This window comes from Clytia hemisphaerica, unplaced genomic scaffold (genome assembly GCF_902728285.1).
Source record: "Clytia hemisphaerica strain Z4C2 unplaced genomic scaffold, Clytia hemisphaerica genome assembly, whole genome shotgun sequence".
In the NCBI taxonomy this organism is placed as follows: Eukaryota; Metazoa; Cnidaria; class Hydrozoa; order Leptothecata; family Clytiidae; genus Clytia; species Clytia hemisphaerica.
The window spans coordinates 675,955-691,242 of record NW_027104248.1 but is presented as its reverse complement, the minus strand read 5'-3'; the positions used below and the strand labels follow the sequence as shown (position 1 = coordinate 691,242).

General features: G+C 34.9%; 2 protein-coding genes across 2 annotated transcripts; one reads left to right on the top strand and one right to left on the bottom strand.

Moving 5' to 3' along the window:
* Window positions 1-2,303: 2,303 nt before the first annotated feature.
* LOC136816453 (uncharacterized) lies at window positions 2,304-7,664 on the top strand. Its single transcript, XM_067072781.1, has 6 exons — window positions 2,304-2,467; window positions 3,485-5,071; window positions 5,264-5,451; window positions 6,312-6,348; window positions 6,565-6,590; window positions 6,880-7,664. Exons 1-6 carry the CDS (start codon window positions 2,335-2,337, stop codon window positions 7,063-7,065), a joined length of 2,157 nt encoding a protein of 718 aa, XP_066928882.1. The 5' UTR covers window positions 2,304-2,334; the 3' UTR covers window positions 7,066-7,664.
* A 620-nt stretch (window positions 7,665-8,284) lies between these two features.
* Window positions 8,285-13,715, bottom strand: LOC136816452 (uncharacterized). Its single transcript, XM_067072780.1, has 2 exons — window positions 12,365-13,715; window positions 8,285-10,089 (listed from the first exon to the last, which is right to left on the bottom strand). The coding sequence occupies exons 1-2, from the start codon at window positions 13,464-13,466 to the stop codon at window positions 8,711-8,713; spliced, it is 2,481 nt and encodes an 826-aa protein (XP_066928881.1). The 5' UTR covers window positions 13,467-13,715; the 3' UTR covers window positions 8,285-8,710.
* Between the last annotated feature and the right edge of the window lie 1,573 nt (window positions 13,716-15,288).

Genomic DNA, 15,288 nt, shown 5'->3' with positions numbered 1-15,288 from the left:
GAAATGCCGGAAATATGCCGGAAAATTTTTTTTTTTTGGCATTTTCTCGAGGTTTTATCATTAGTTTTGGCTGATTTTTTGCTCAAAGATGCGTATTAACAATGTCCAAATCATTGCCGAGTCCGATTTTTGAGAAAAAGATTTTTCCGGCCGAAAAAACCGGAAATATGCCGGAAATCGCCGTTTTTGCAGATTTGAATTGGGCTTTTTCCATACATTTCTTTGTTTTTTCACTTAAAAAAATTATTGATAACAATGCCACCATCAAGCATGATTCAATTGTCAATAAAACTTTTGCAATTTTGCAACCGGAACTTTCTATTTCTTTTTTCCCTAAACCCCTCCCCCCCATCAACAATCAAGACATTTAATGCATTTTCGCTAAGCGCTATATTTTCTTAATGATTGTTTTTCTCCTTATTGCTATCTAAGTTTCATCATCAGGTAGGTCCATTCAGCATGTTGCTTGTTTTGTTTTCTATTACAGTATCTACTTCAAAAAGGTTATTCAATAAATGTGTATAGATCATTAAAACCATAGGCTAAGGCCGTGGTTACACGTAGCCGGGGTGAAATTCACCCCGGGGTGAAATGGAAAAATAATTCACCCTGGGTGAAAATCATTTTGGGATACACGTCGGCGAAAGGCGGGGTGAAAACCCGTTTATTAAGTCCAGGGTGAAAATTTAGCTTATTTTCACCCTGGCGTGAAAACGTAAAGTCTCTTCACGATAAGTGTGCACTCTTTTTTCTTTTACCTATAACTTTTGAAGGAATTCTTCAATCTTTATAAGTTTGGTATCGTTATAGAGATATTTGTAAGTGGAACAATTTGAAATAAAAAAATCTTTAAAATAATTCTAATTTCACCCCGGGGTGAATTTCACCCCGGCTACGTGTAACCACCGCCTAAGTACTCTAAAACTTCATAAATGCAGATTTTCATTCAGGCAGGCAGAAATATCTTAAGAGTTTCTTGTTGTATTCAATGTTTTTATAGGCTGGTTTATCAAAGGTATGACATGGTTTGCTGCATTATAATATGTAGACCCACAGAACAGGCCCTTATAAATTGGGTGAATTGCAGAAAAATCATACAATGTCCATTCAGCAACAAAAGCACCATTTACAGTCAGGGAAACCTCAATTTCGGTATACTGCAATTGCAGTAGTTTTCACTTGTGGTTAGCCTACAAACGCTTAAAACGGGTACATATAGCGCTGGTCGACAAAGATAAAGAAAAGTCGACTGTAAAAAAATTGTACAAGAAGTAAGCTTGTCTTTGTTAAAAGAATCTGATCTACGGAAAAAATATTTTGTCTGTGCTTTAAAAAGATATGAATCAATTATGTACAAAAATTGCCTGTTTTCTCCTTGAATCTTGAATTCTGTTTCTTTTATATACTGCAATTGCAATGTTTATACCGCAATTGCAATAAAAAGTTACTACCGCAATTGAGGGATTTCCTTGACTGATTTATGCTTACAAGTCAAGATCTGGGAACTAGAGAGAGAACACCATCCAAGAATTTATTTTTTTGTGACAGCATTTAGATGCGGGTTATTTCCGTTAAAGACATTTATTGGCTTGAAATAATTATTATTCTGAATTTTTTAAATGGTAGAAACTGATACGGTCCAAAAATTTGTCCCGTCCGCAACGGCACAAAAGTCTTCATTTCTTATTTTTTGAGACAACTTTAAAGTTCTAACTGTATCAAGCTAATAAACTGAAGGGAACTATATGTTTTTTGCAGCAGTATTTTTTTTCTTGACTTTACATGTACTGGCTATGAGTGAAAAACTTTTTGTCCTGTCCGCAACATTTTTCTCAAGATTGGGGCTGTAACAAAAAAATTCTAAAACACTCCAAGGCAGGCTATTTAGTAAAGTTCACAAAAATGTAAAGTTTTTTAGAAATTGCATTTGCCAAAGTTGAGTTATGGTTTCTCAAATAGTGCCTGTTGCGGACAGGACATTGTATGATTTTTCTGCAATTCACCCATTTAAGATCCTATTGATGGCTTTTTGTGTCTCTTTGATACCCCTCTTTGCCATGTTCTGAACTGTTATAAAAGTTTTGATTTTTCGACTCATTTAGCCAGCATCAAACCATGATTTCTTCAGGGTTACCTAGTATACTTACAAATCAATTCTTCAACTAACTAATATTTTTTTGAATTACAGTTGTATTCAAATAAGAAAAGTTTCAGTTAGCAAAAGTCCAAAGATTTTTTAGATAAAGTATTGTCTGGTATAAATATGATAACCTTACATTAATAATTACTTTTATATTTACTTTAGATGGATAAATAAGTTTCAGTAAAGGAAAAATGAATAACAGAACTCAAGAGAAAACTCAACAGCATCTGATTACCAAAGAAAGTCTACGCACATCAATATCAACCAGAGCCAAAACACCTTGTTGTGGATCCACTACCACCAAAGAAAATAATGATCAAATAGGTGACTCAACTTTCAGTCTTGTATTGATAACATGATAGATATTGTATAAACAAATAATTCACAATGCAGGATTTTGCATTGCAAAGCAACCAAGATTTTGGCCTTGGGGCTGGAGCTGCATAGCATTCTAGCTCAATTTCTAAAAACTTTATTTTATAAGCACCCCTAATCATATCATACCATTCAACTGCTATTGTTAAAGTTTTTCCTTTACAAGATAATTAAAAAAATGACTGATAAGAGCTTGAGCCTTAGCAACCGGGTTACTTACAAAGAAAAATGTATATATTTGAAATGTTAGAACAGAAAAACTTTTTAGCTGAAAAATATTTTTCCTTTAAAAATACAAGAATTTCAATAAATTGTTATAGTAAGAGCTGGCAGGAGATATTGATTTTTAGGCATCACGTGCATCATCATTCGTTACTATGCACACTCCTGGTTTTATTTTAAGAAAAATTAAAGGCATCGTAAAAAAAAAATGATTGACATTTATTTTTGACAATCTATACATAGAAGCTGTGTGCTGATTTTGTATAAGTAATGCAAAATATCTATTTTTTCCATCAGAAATGTAGGCAATTTGTTTCTATTCTTATTCAGCACTTTTTTATGGCAAATCATTCTAAATTAATGGTCTGTATTATGGAATTTAAGAGAGAAGACATTCCATTGTCATATAGAATAATCAACTGGCGCAATGTGTGCTCTTTTGTTTTGATGCTTCATTTTAAACACTGCAATTTTTATTGTATGCCAGCTCAGTACTTTTTCAAAGCGATTCAGACCTCACTATTAATGAGGCCCCCCAGCGGACCTTCAATTCACGCAATCACGCAAATTTTTTTCTCAAATTCACGCATTGACGCAATGTTTTTTTGCTATTCACTGAATTTCTGTTCACACAACGCTTTCCAATTCATGCATTCACGCAAGTGAAAAAGTCCATTCACACAAACCACTGGGGGGCCCCATTAATGACAATCTGACTTTAACCTTATTTCTGTTCTCTTGCAGCTTCTTCCTCTACAGCTGAAACAGAGCCAGCAACAGTTGTCAATTCAGCAACAAAACCAAGATGTCGGAGACAGTGGGAACAGTGGAGTTGGGAGGAGAAAAAATGCTTTTACGAGGGACTTGCAGAATATGGCAAAGATTACAGTAAAATCCAGTCTTTCATGAATAAAAAACTGAAACTGAAGAATTATAGTGATGGTAAAACAAAAGAACAGATTAGATTTTTTTATCATAGGACTTGGAGTAAAATTGCCAAGAAGTTGAACTTGCAGCCTGAAGAGGACAGTAAGAAAGCTTGCAGACGAGAACTCCACTATTTGTTATGTCTTGGAGAACTTCGAAAGAAGCAATCTGCTGGCTTTGGTGCAAAAGTGATGAAACAATTGGATGAACTTGCCACAAAAGGAATTACTTATGTCAGATTGAATGGTCGCAATTTACGGGTGAGACCACCCAATCGATATTTGCGCAAAATTTACAAAGATATAAGTGATTCACCAGAAATACAGCTACCTAAGACAGTAACGATAGAATTTCTACCAAACTCCAATATGGCTTTCAATTTTGTACAGAAACATGCTTTCAACCCACGAATCAGGTTCACAGGTGTTAGTATTAATGCTAGATTTTCAGAAGTTTTCGAAATGCTTAACAAGAGGTTTATGGACGTATATACAAACACAAACTTGAACTTACAAATTTATCCAATGCAATCAGATACAGATTTTTCAAAACTACTTTCGAATGCAATTGAATTGTTAGCGACGTATGATAAAACTCAAGTGACTGATATTGTTGTTGAAAAAGATAAACCCAAGGATAATCTCCTTGTGGAGGACGTCACAATTGAAACCACGTGCACCGATAAAGAGCACCATCAAATGGAATTAGAGCAAGTTTTACCGCAAATATTTGCAAAACATGGAGAGAAAGAAACACCAGATGGTGGTTCATCTGAAAAAGGCACCACATTAAAGAAGAGTAATTCTTTCCCAGGGTATTGGACCTATATTGATGCAAAGGAAATTTTCTTGAGGACGTTATTTGTTGTGTTTGAACAAAAACCAGTTTTTAAATTCAAGTATGAGTGGAAACAGTCTGTCGATGAAAGTGTTGACAATTGCACCTTTAATAAAATGGCTTTACAAAATTTAGCCAAATTGTGTGATGTGAAAAAGGAAGAGGACAGTGTCCCTCAAACTGATTCAAGAATGAGTGTGATTAGCCCGCTTCTGCAAAGCCCAAACTTTTTGTATGCTCGAAAACCAGGCGAGGGGGCAATTTCTACAACTCATCAGGATGGACATGGTTTAATGAATGGTACTTCTGGAAAATGGGTTTTGCCGAACAGACCACGCCCTGGAAGAATCAACAAATCACGACAACAACTTGGTAACAATATTGCCGGTGTAACTAGTCCTTTGTTAGCTCTCTCTAGTGGTAAGGCCCAATGTAAAACTGTGTTGAATAATGCTGTAGCAGTTAACTTAATCCCACAACATCAACAGAATCTTCTACACATGGCACATTTGCAGCACAATTCCAACAAACTTGTCAACAACAGCGCTTCAACTGTTGTTCATGGAGGTTTGTTTATTTTCTGTTTACTCCAAAACAGAATTTGTAGCCCATTGCGTTTTTTTGTCTTTTAATATTAATTATAAAGTGAGAATCCTATCCCAAAATTTTCTTGTAGATTTAAAAATTTCTGGTATGTATCAAAGAAAAACAGGTTACAATCTAGCTAAACATTTGCATTGTTTGAAATTGTTGTTTCAGTTCAAGATGAAGTAATTGCTGAGGGATTTCAAGAACATTATCAAGCACTGGCCAACATGATCAAATCTTCAGCTCTGGTCAAAGGACAACGAAACAATGAGAACAATAACTTGCACAAAACTCCTGTCAAAGTGAATCCGATTCCATCTAACATACCCGCTTCTCCGAATCTGGAATGGCTTAATGAGGTTGGTTATTACTGGTTATTACCATATTTTAAAGTTATCAGGGTGTAAAAAAACTCGTCCAGTTTTCTTAATTTGGGGCCTGGAATTCCCGAGTTATTTTTCCTAGTTATTTTTTTCCGAGTTATTTTTCCGAGTTATTTTGCATGTGACGTCATAATTACAGTTTTGTGCCGTCATTATGACGCCATCACAAAAATTATAACTCAATTTTTTAGCTTTTTTTAACTTTTCAAGTTATTTGGTGTTTTTAAACTCGGTTTTATTTCGTTCCTTTAACTTTTCGAATTATTTGATAAATTTTTAACTCGGTTTTTTATCGTGCCTTAAACTTTTCGAGTAATTTGATAAATTTTAATTCTGGTTTTTTTTTCGTGCCTCAAAGTTATCAAGTTATTTATATTATATTTTTATAATAGATATTCGATTTATGGAAAATTCGACTTCTTTATTGGGTTTGTTACCTGAAGGGCAGATTTTTATTGAATAAATCAAAAAATAACCCGAGTTTAAAAATACCAAATAACTCGAAAAGTTAAAAGCTCAAAAAAATTCGAGTTATCATTTTTGCAGTGACGTCACAAAAACTGAAATTATGACGTCACACACAAAATAACTCGGAAAAAAAAATAACTCGGGAATTCCAGGCCGCTCTGAATTTTACTGAGCGTATGAATTATTAGTTTTTATTGAAAAAATATTCCTCTTGCATGAAACATCTTCACTTGGAATGTATAGACCGTCACTTTAACTGCTAAAACATCTCTGGTGAAAAATTTTACGCAAACAGGAGTATTTAAAAGGCCGCCCATGACAGTACATACAAACATAAGATTATTTGACAACTTTTATTTATTTTTCAGACTGTTGACATTTCGATGACCAGCTTTTTAAATGTTTGTAAGTTTCCTTTATTTCTTCTCTCATATTTTTGCTTTAATTTTTTTTTTCTCGGAAGCCTAACAAATGTATTTGAGAATATTTTCAATTAATAATACTCGTCATCTCAAAGAAGCTTGACATTTAAAGACACGTGTGCCCTTCTTGCCTCTAAGTGACAGTTGTTTCTCATCGTTGATAAACGATTTTTAACTTTTATCACTCCTTAATTTTCAGGTGACATGCAAGCCCTTCAAAATAAGGTATGAAGTTTTTCTAATTTTATGTCTTTTCTCAACGAGCTAGAATTTAACAATATCTGTCTTTCCGTCCGAAAACTTTGGGAAAGTCTCCACTTGAAAATGGTCAGTTGGTTGAAATTTGGCACATTTCTTCCTTCTGTTAATACTAAGTTTTTTTCATTTCTCAAAAGTTTTTGTGTTTTGGGCCTTGGTAGGAGTTTTTTACAAAACTGAGGATAAAACTTTTTATTCGACTGGATTTCTAGAAGCCTCTGAAATGACTGTCTGAGGAACCTTTTTCTTTTTACAGAGACAAGCAATGCAATCGAAAAATACGGCATCATCACTACACAATAATCTGAAACCAAATGTCTCGCTTGATCCTGTCTTACCGAAGTTCGAATCCAGTGAAATTTCTCAAGGACCTCTTTATGATTTGGCATTCGAATTGTCGAACCATGCTACTAAATCAAAAGATCAATACACTGTCACGTGACATATTGTCAGTTTGTTTTGGTTGTCATGGTAAGGACAAGGGATATTTAGCAGAACAACCAGTCTTGCTGTTACACGCTTCTTTTTTAATTACAGACGTGTTTGTAGACATGCTTTGAATATTTTTTGGCACAAAATCTTTAAGTTAACATGAAAATGTTAAAACGTTCTTTTGTTTGACGAAAATTTTATTTTTTTCGCTGTAGAAAATATTTGTAGATACATGACTATATTTTGTATTTAGCTATGATAAAAAAGAGGGTAGTTAAATATGAACAAAACTTTTTCTTCAGTATTTTACTGTTTTATCTCATTTCAGCTATCTTACTTAACCCTTCCAACTCTTTAAAAAAAGAAACTTAGCAACTCTCAACTCTCTCTACAACTCTTTTCTTGTCATCACTCCAAGACTCCCACCTCGGATTACACTTTGTAAAAAGTTCTTATTTTAAAGATCTAATTTTTTAGTTTATTACATTAAAAAAGATGATATATAGCACATTGTAAATACCCACATATTTATATCCAAACTTTAAAAAGAAAGCTAATAAAATTTATCCATCTTTTAGCCTAGATATTAAGTTACCTTGTCTACAGTCTACATTGTCCTTGTCTCTTTTCATACTTTCGACATAGAAAACTACTGGCAATGTCTGGTATTTTCGTTTTCAAAGTACTTAATTTTCCAGAATCTATGATCTTTTATCTGATATTTACTGAATGGTTTGGTTTTAGATAGTAAATAAGCGTAGCTTCTTAAGGGTATAATCACTATTTTGTTAAAGGAAAACTTTGTTTGGAATGATGATTGTAATTGGCTCTTCCAGAAAAAAATTGAATATTCGGGCGGAGGATAACATTTTTTGGAAAATTCAACCCCTGTGACTTTTGATCCTCGGACAGCAAGCATTAGGTGACCCCTCTCCCCTCCCCGAACATTCAAAATTACCCCAAACAGAGTGAGTTTAACCCCTGGACAAAAGCAAATTTTGTATATTTTTTGAATTACCCCTGGACAATATATCCTCCTCCCATGTGCGAACATTTTTTTGGTAGAGCTCAAAATGATCATTTTGGTGTTTTTATTTTTTTGTTCTAGTGTATAAAAATAATGAAATAGTATGGAAAATGATATAAGAAGTTTTTTGAGCCAAGCCTGGAACTTCCCTGAACCTCCTACTGGATTTGTAAGTGTGCTTTTATTTTTGTTTTCTTTCTTTGTGTAAAAATATATTCTAGCTTCTACCTAAAATAAAAAACGTACTGGTTAATTTTTAATTATATTCTATTATTATATTATACAAAATCTAATGGGTTCCCAGTCGTAATAAAGTCCCAATAACAATTAAAAAAAAAAGGCAATTGATTGCTTTCGATTCACTTTAATCGGATAAACTTTAGCGAGATTAAATTTCGCGATTTCGCGAACTTTTATGCATGCCATTTTTGCGAAATTAAAACTCGCGAAAACGTGTGAGAGTCGGAGTTTCACGTGGATTTTATTCCCGAAATTAAATCCACGTAAAATTTTGCAAAACTTTGACTCGCGAAATTAAATCCAGCTAAAGTAATTCTGAGCGTAGTGATAAGAATATTTACACGAGTTAATTTCGTGAAATTCGATAAAACTTCAAATTAAACAAAAATTATAACAAAGGTTCACCTTGGATAGCTTCTGAAGAAATTGTCGAATCCCAATATGGAGTATCACGAATTGCAGTCACCAAGAATTTGGTTGTGAAAGGAGCCAGTTTTACTTCAAACGGACCGGCCGTCGAAGACTTCAAATTGTCTAGTTCAATGTTTAAAATGGCTTTCACTTTCGTTTTGCAAACATTTGCTACTTCGTATGTGATAGAATAGAGACTTGTTTTGCTTTCAGAAGTCACTTCCGGGTAAGAGATCTTCCGGAGATATAAACATCGTGAAATTCGGCTGTTTTTAACGATGGAAATATCAACCGGCTCGATTAACCTTGGAAAACTAAATCCAATCTCATAAGCGACCACATCTTCAATGTTTCGGACAGGAGTCACCTTTTGGATATCACAAACACACAACCTTACGTCAACCTCCTGGTCAACGCACGCGCGGTATGGCCCGTATTTCGAAATACGATCAAAGTTCAACAATTTCATGTTCCGTGACGGGAGGTTACGGTCAATCTCTGATTCAATTTCAACGTGGAAAACATCGTGGGAGCCACTAGCCCCGTTTCCTGATAATGTTGTAAAATCGAGGCTAGTGATCATTTTACCTCCCTTATTTCTTTCACGAACGTTATAAAAAGAAGTTGGTCGTAACATTTGGCATTTTGGAATGAGTGTTTGGGTACGGATTTCGAGTTGTTGATCTTGTATCTTGTTATTGAGTTGTCCGACTGCGAAATGTAGAATCCCCATCTGGTTGGTATCGTTCTTTACCTCGGCGTCCCAACCTTCACAAACGCATAAGTTCGGTAGCCGTAAATCTAGATCATCGCAAGTTCGACTGTTTGAGATAGGTCCAAACAAACCGACTGGTTTTGGTGATTTGGGGATATTTATGAAAGCTTCTCTAAGATCGAGTAAAGTAAATAATCTATATTGGTTCTCGCGTAAACTTGCCATGATTTGTTTCCCTAATTTCTCTTTGACACCATTCGGTATGATCATGAACAGAGAAGGGTGGAATTGTTCGAAACGCCCCTCCATTACAGCATGCGTGTAGTGAGTATAGGTGTTTCCATGATCAGCGAATATCATAGTAATGGTGTTATCAACTTCCGCCATTTTGCGGGCGTACTTTGCAAGGTCAGCATCTATGGATTGAAGTCGTGTACCAGTGTGTTCATGTGCAACGCAGATTGTAGAGAATGTGAGAAGTTTCTGGTTTTGTCGACCAGCGAACTCGTGATGAAGATGCGTATAATCTAAGTATTGGTTAGCTGTGAATCTAGCGTTGAAGCAAAGAGGTCCATCCGGTCCATTGAATGGTGTACTAACGTTGTTGATAGAAAGGATTTTGCAACTTGATTGTGTTAATCCTGAAAGAAAAAAGATGGGGAATTTCTAATCTCACAACACGAACGTGTCAGATCTGGTTGTACCCGAAATTGCATTGTTTAGCCTAAAAACAAAAGGGGCGCACAAAAGGGACTGGGTTCTAAAGTTGTGATAATGATTGACGTATTAGTTTTCTTTTGCCAATACTTTGCGCAAAAAAGCTCAACTCCTTTAATACTCATCCAAAATCTGGATGAAAATCATCAAATCATTCCGCCAACCTTAGTAGATCTCACGGAACTTACTTTTCGAGTAAGTACGTGTCTGTGTAGATAAATCAGTATCTGTTTTGGAAATTAGGAAATTGGTGGCTAGAGCATTATTCATGCTTGCTCTATGTTTAATTTCTAAACTGACGATCGGTTGATTATTGAGTAATCTTTTCCATATTATCATTTTTGAGAAAGTGTTAAATTCCAGACTCTTGTTGCTATTTATCTTCAGTAGCTTAGCCAAGAGGGGCGCAAAATTTGTGTATGTGAACAGATTTTTATGACACTGTCATGATCTATTCATGGTATTGATAGATAATTACAGTGTCATAAAAATCTGCTCTCAAACTCAAATTTCCGCCCCTCTTGGCTACGCTATTGGAATCTTTCACTAAAATAATAAATTGCTACAACCCGTTAATGTCCACGTGTGCAGAGTTTTAAGGAGCAGACATGATGGATTCTAATTTCTCTAAGAAAGCTTTAAGATGGAGAATATGTAGCGTGTAATTTATAATTCTTCTTTCGTTAACGTTAAATATTGATAAATTTGCACAGCTTTGGATAACATTCTTTTCTTCGTTATTTCCCCCTCTATTTTCGCCGATTTAAAATTTTTTAAACATTTATACAATTTTTTTTTCTGATTGTCGGTATCTCTCCTTGTTAATAATTTTCTTGCTATGCTTTTAACCAAAGCTCTATTTCCCTTCTCTGTTTTAATTATACTCTCTGCGTTTTTTTTTTTTTTTTTGCTAGTTTTTATTTGACGTCAGTTAGTCAACACGCATTTTGTGTAGTTCTTCAAAAATGGTTGAAATTTAGCAAAATCAAAAACATGAACGAAAAAACCGACAAAAAGCAAGAAAAACAACCATTTGAAGAAGCTAAACAAAACCAAACATGCACTCCCACCTCCTGCTCAGATGATGGTGACCAAAACTGTCTAAAATGCCGAAAATGCCACCGCATGGTACACTACGAGTGCACACAATTACCGCTTTATCAGCTGCAAATTTTTGCCAACACTTATAACGAACAATATCTATGTCAGAATTGCGTGCGGATAACACGATCTCTAATGAGTAAAATAGGTGAGAACTCGTATCATATGATGCAGAGGGAGATTGAGAAGAAGGACGACGTCATTAAAAAGCTCAAAAACCAGCTAGCCAAGAACCGCAGCCTTAAGAACGATATCGAAAACATCTTAACCAATAAGATGGCTGACTTTGAAATAAAAACCAAGCAGATTATAAAAGAAGAAATAAAGCAAACGACGAATTACATAGAGAAAACATCAGAAAAAACATACGCTGAAATAACTAAGAAACACAAGGATAATTTCAAATCAGCAGTGAGAGAACACCAACAAGAAAACAAGAATGAAGAAAGAGACATCGAATCAAGAAAACGAAATATTATTATACATGGAATGGTGGAATTAGAGGTAGACAACAAAGAGGAACAACAGGAACAAGACAAAATAGATATTGAAGGTATACTAGGTAACATTGGCGTTCAAGATATCAAACCGTCCCACCATCATCGCATTGGACAAAACCGAAAAGGGCTACATTGGCGTCCAATCAAGTTGATCTTAAAAAGTATAGAGGAAAAAGAACGGATAATGCAAAATCTGCATAAGCTGAAAAGATTCAATGAAATTGGTGGCTTTAGCATCACATACGACTTCACCATCAAAGAAAGAAAAATTATTAAAGATATGTGCCAAAAGGCGAAAAAAATGAATTCAAAAAATGACGATTTCGTCTGGCATGTAAGAGGAAGCCCTAGAACAAACCTTCGCCTAGTTCGAAAACCTAGGACAAAGACCAAAACAACGTCTTCTCTTCTGTCCATATCTTCTGACGACTGGACGACAGATGAAGAATTAGACAATTTATAAATCTAAAGTTATTTCGTAGAGGTCGATAGACCTGTGAAATATAATTCTATGAATAATATATACTAAAACAAGATCTTTCGCAAAGCTTTCAACCTTAAAAACCAAAAGATGAAACTCATATGCATTATTACTTACCTGTGCTTTCAATACTGTTGTCAGTGATTGCTTTTTGAAAATCAATCCAGTTGTCAGGCGAGCCTAAATCCAGTCGCATTCCCCAAAACTCATTGAAGCACAAGTCATCCTGGTAGACAGTCTTATAACCTTTTTCTTTGAACAACTTCATGAAGTCACCGACGCCGATCGCAGAACGCTCTCGATCTGCACCCGTGAAAGACTTGGGGAAAAGCTTCCCTGTGAACAAACCGTGCAAATTCTCTGCCGTATGCCCTTCTATCGATTGGAAGAGCTCGAAATCTAAGACTTCGGCTTTGACATGGCGATATTTGTTTATCGTACTGAAAGTGGATATGGTCCTTGGCAGTGATCGGTAGAAATGAGATCTAGCGGCGGAATCGATCATTAACATATTGATGTTGATTTTCTGGTCATTCTCTGGTTGATCATATTTCTTCAAAGGTAGAGGTGGAATCAAGAACATCTGACCGATAAAATCATGGTTAGGTCGTTGGTACGTTCTCTCGTCAGTACACTCGAAGAGCAAGAACGTGAATCCTGCTTTCCGTGCGTCACTTACAATATTGTTGATTGAGTTTTGAAAGTCTTCTTCATCAGTAAAGTATTCATTTTGTCGCAACTCTCCTGAATCTTTCGATACAGACCAAACTAAAATATTATTGCGTTCATATTTCAAACAATCTTTGACGGAACATTTGTAAGATATTCGAGTGCTGGAAGAAGAACTATGTTCAAAAGTACAAATTTCCACTGGTCTTGAATAACCACAAGTCTGTAATTTAGGATTGGTTGTATAAAGCTCTTGTGCTAGGTTACACGCAGTCTCTGATGCAATATGTGGTTTGCAAGCTATGTTGGTCCGATTAGTGATATGTGTACGTCTTTTGATGCTTGTCGGATTACAATATTCCTTGCTTATAAATTGTTTCCCATCGTCCATAAAATAATGTGCCAGTTTCTTGGAGAAGGAGTTAGTCCTTCCATCAGTCGTAGAGAAGAGTATAATGTAGACTACAGCGAAGAAAACACCAGTAGGTACTATCCATTGTTTTAAACTTCGACCGAATATCAACCTCCTCAGTAGTAGCAAGAAACGCATCTTTATCTCGAACTTTTTTTGTAGTTTGTAATAATATTGATATGATATCAAACCATAAAAATCACCTCCTTCATAAATATATATCTCTGTAATGAAATCTTTTTTAATCTCTACCCCCTTTTTTGATGATGTAGTAAAATGATAACTAAAAAGAAGGTTCACAGTTTGTTAAAAACTTCAATTTCTTAAATTAAAAAGTCCCCCTTCTCTCTCTTGTGTGTTTGAAGTAAGTGGAAAAAAGTGTTATCTACTATAACGTTTGTTTCTGTTTTAGCATAGCTGTATAACTAGCACTATAAGGAAACAGAAACATCTCATATTTCTATCATATTGACATAACAAATCTCTATCATAACACAACCCTCCATCTCTGCTTGCTAATAAAACTTTTTTTGCAACCCTTCTTTTCCAATCTAAACTTTTCTCGTGTAGATAAGATTTTTTTAGATGCTAACAAGATTTAAAATGTGACGTTCTCGCCACTCGATTTCTGGGACTCTAAACCTCTTTAGAGAATAATTTTTTTTGAAAAATGTAAAAGAATAGTCAGCAAGTTTTAGATTTTTGACTCTGAGAAACATTTTATGGTTCTTACTAGAAAAACCTTGATTTTTTTACTCGTTATGCTACGGATATTTGATTTGAAATGCTAAAACTAGTTTTAATTCATGATATTCATGACATAATGTTTTCTACGGAAATACCCCGGTTTCAGCCAGTAGTGGCAAATTTAAACTAGACAAAAGTTGTAGAAAATTTGCCACTACTGGCAAAATTCGGGGTCTTTCCAACATTACGTCATGAATATCATGTCTTTACATTAAACGTCGCTTTTGTTCTTTTTTGATGCATATTGTTTTCAAGAAGAATTTTGTTTATTTATAAAATCAAATTTTATAACTACATCCCTGCGTCACAGACCTGGTAAAACCACCCCCGCCCCACTGGAAAATTTAGCAAAAATTCATCTCCGCTGGTGGGAAAAACACCGAGGCGATTTCGATGGAAATTCCACCGGGGTTGTGAGAAATTTACTTGCGGCAAAAAAACTGAACGTTTTTCTAAAAAATGCAAAACTACCTCTTTGCCAGTCTGATTTGCAATATTTCCTATCAGAAACTTTATGGCTCGAGATAGAACAGACCTATACCTCGACCAATAAAAAGAACTACATGACTTTCTATTAAAAACATCACTGTTCTTTAAATTTATTAATGAGAGACATGTTTTCGAAAAGAATTGTAATTTTCAAAACAAAAGTTTTTCAATAAACCTTTTCAAAACCAACCACAGCGAACTTTAACTTTCAAACAGACGCGAAGAAAGAATCTGTAAACTGATGATGTAAATAGGGCTCTTTCATTTTTGATTGAATATCTATAATGGAAAATGTGGAAAAAATTGTTTTCAAATAACATTTTTTCCATTTCTATTTCAACATGGTCTCTATGCACGGTTGTAATAAAATGTCCCGTTTTAAGATTTTAAAAATTCCATAAAATTCTTTTGGTTTTAGGAACTCGCTCGATCGATCGATCGCTGAAGACTAGTCTACACCTAATAGACAACTCTAAACTTTTGGACCTTACGCTCGAAACGAAGGGAGATATGACGTACCGCCTATCTGAAATCATACTTGCTTTACTATCCTGGACAATTTTGGGATGAATAAGGTCAATTTAAGATCCAAGAAATCCGTTGAAGCGACATAAGCAAACTATTCAAACTGGTTGAACCTTTAACGATTGGACATCGATCCCATGATACTAACAAAGTGTATCTCCATTGATAAAACATTATAAGATTTGATCAATCTAGTGTC

What these genes read in the sequence shown, in the direction of transcription:
- LOC136816453 (XM_067072781.1), top strand. Translation starts at nt 2,335, where the DNA reads ATGAATAACAGAACTCAAGAGAAAACTCAACAGCATCTGATTACCAAA. An exon ending in AGAAAATAATGATCAAATAG is followed by an intron (nt 2,468 to 3,484) that starts GTGACTCAACTT and finishes GTTCTCTTGCAG; the next exon opens with CTTCTTCCTCTACAGCTGAA. An exon ending in GACCAGCTTTTTAAATGTTT is followed by an intron (nt 6,349 to 6,564) that starts GTAAGTTTCCTT and finishes CTTAATTTTCAG; the next exon opens with GTGACATGCAAGCCCTTCAA.
- LOC136816452 (XM_067072780.1), bottom strand. Translation starts at nt 13,466, where the DNA reads ATGCGTTTCTTGCTACTACTGAGGAGGTTGATATTCGGTCGAAGTTTA. An exon ending in CAACAGTATTGAAAGCACAG is followed by an intron (nt 10,090 to 12,364) that starts GTAAGTAATAAT and finishes TTTTTCTTTCAG; the next exon opens with GATTAACACAATCAAGTTGC.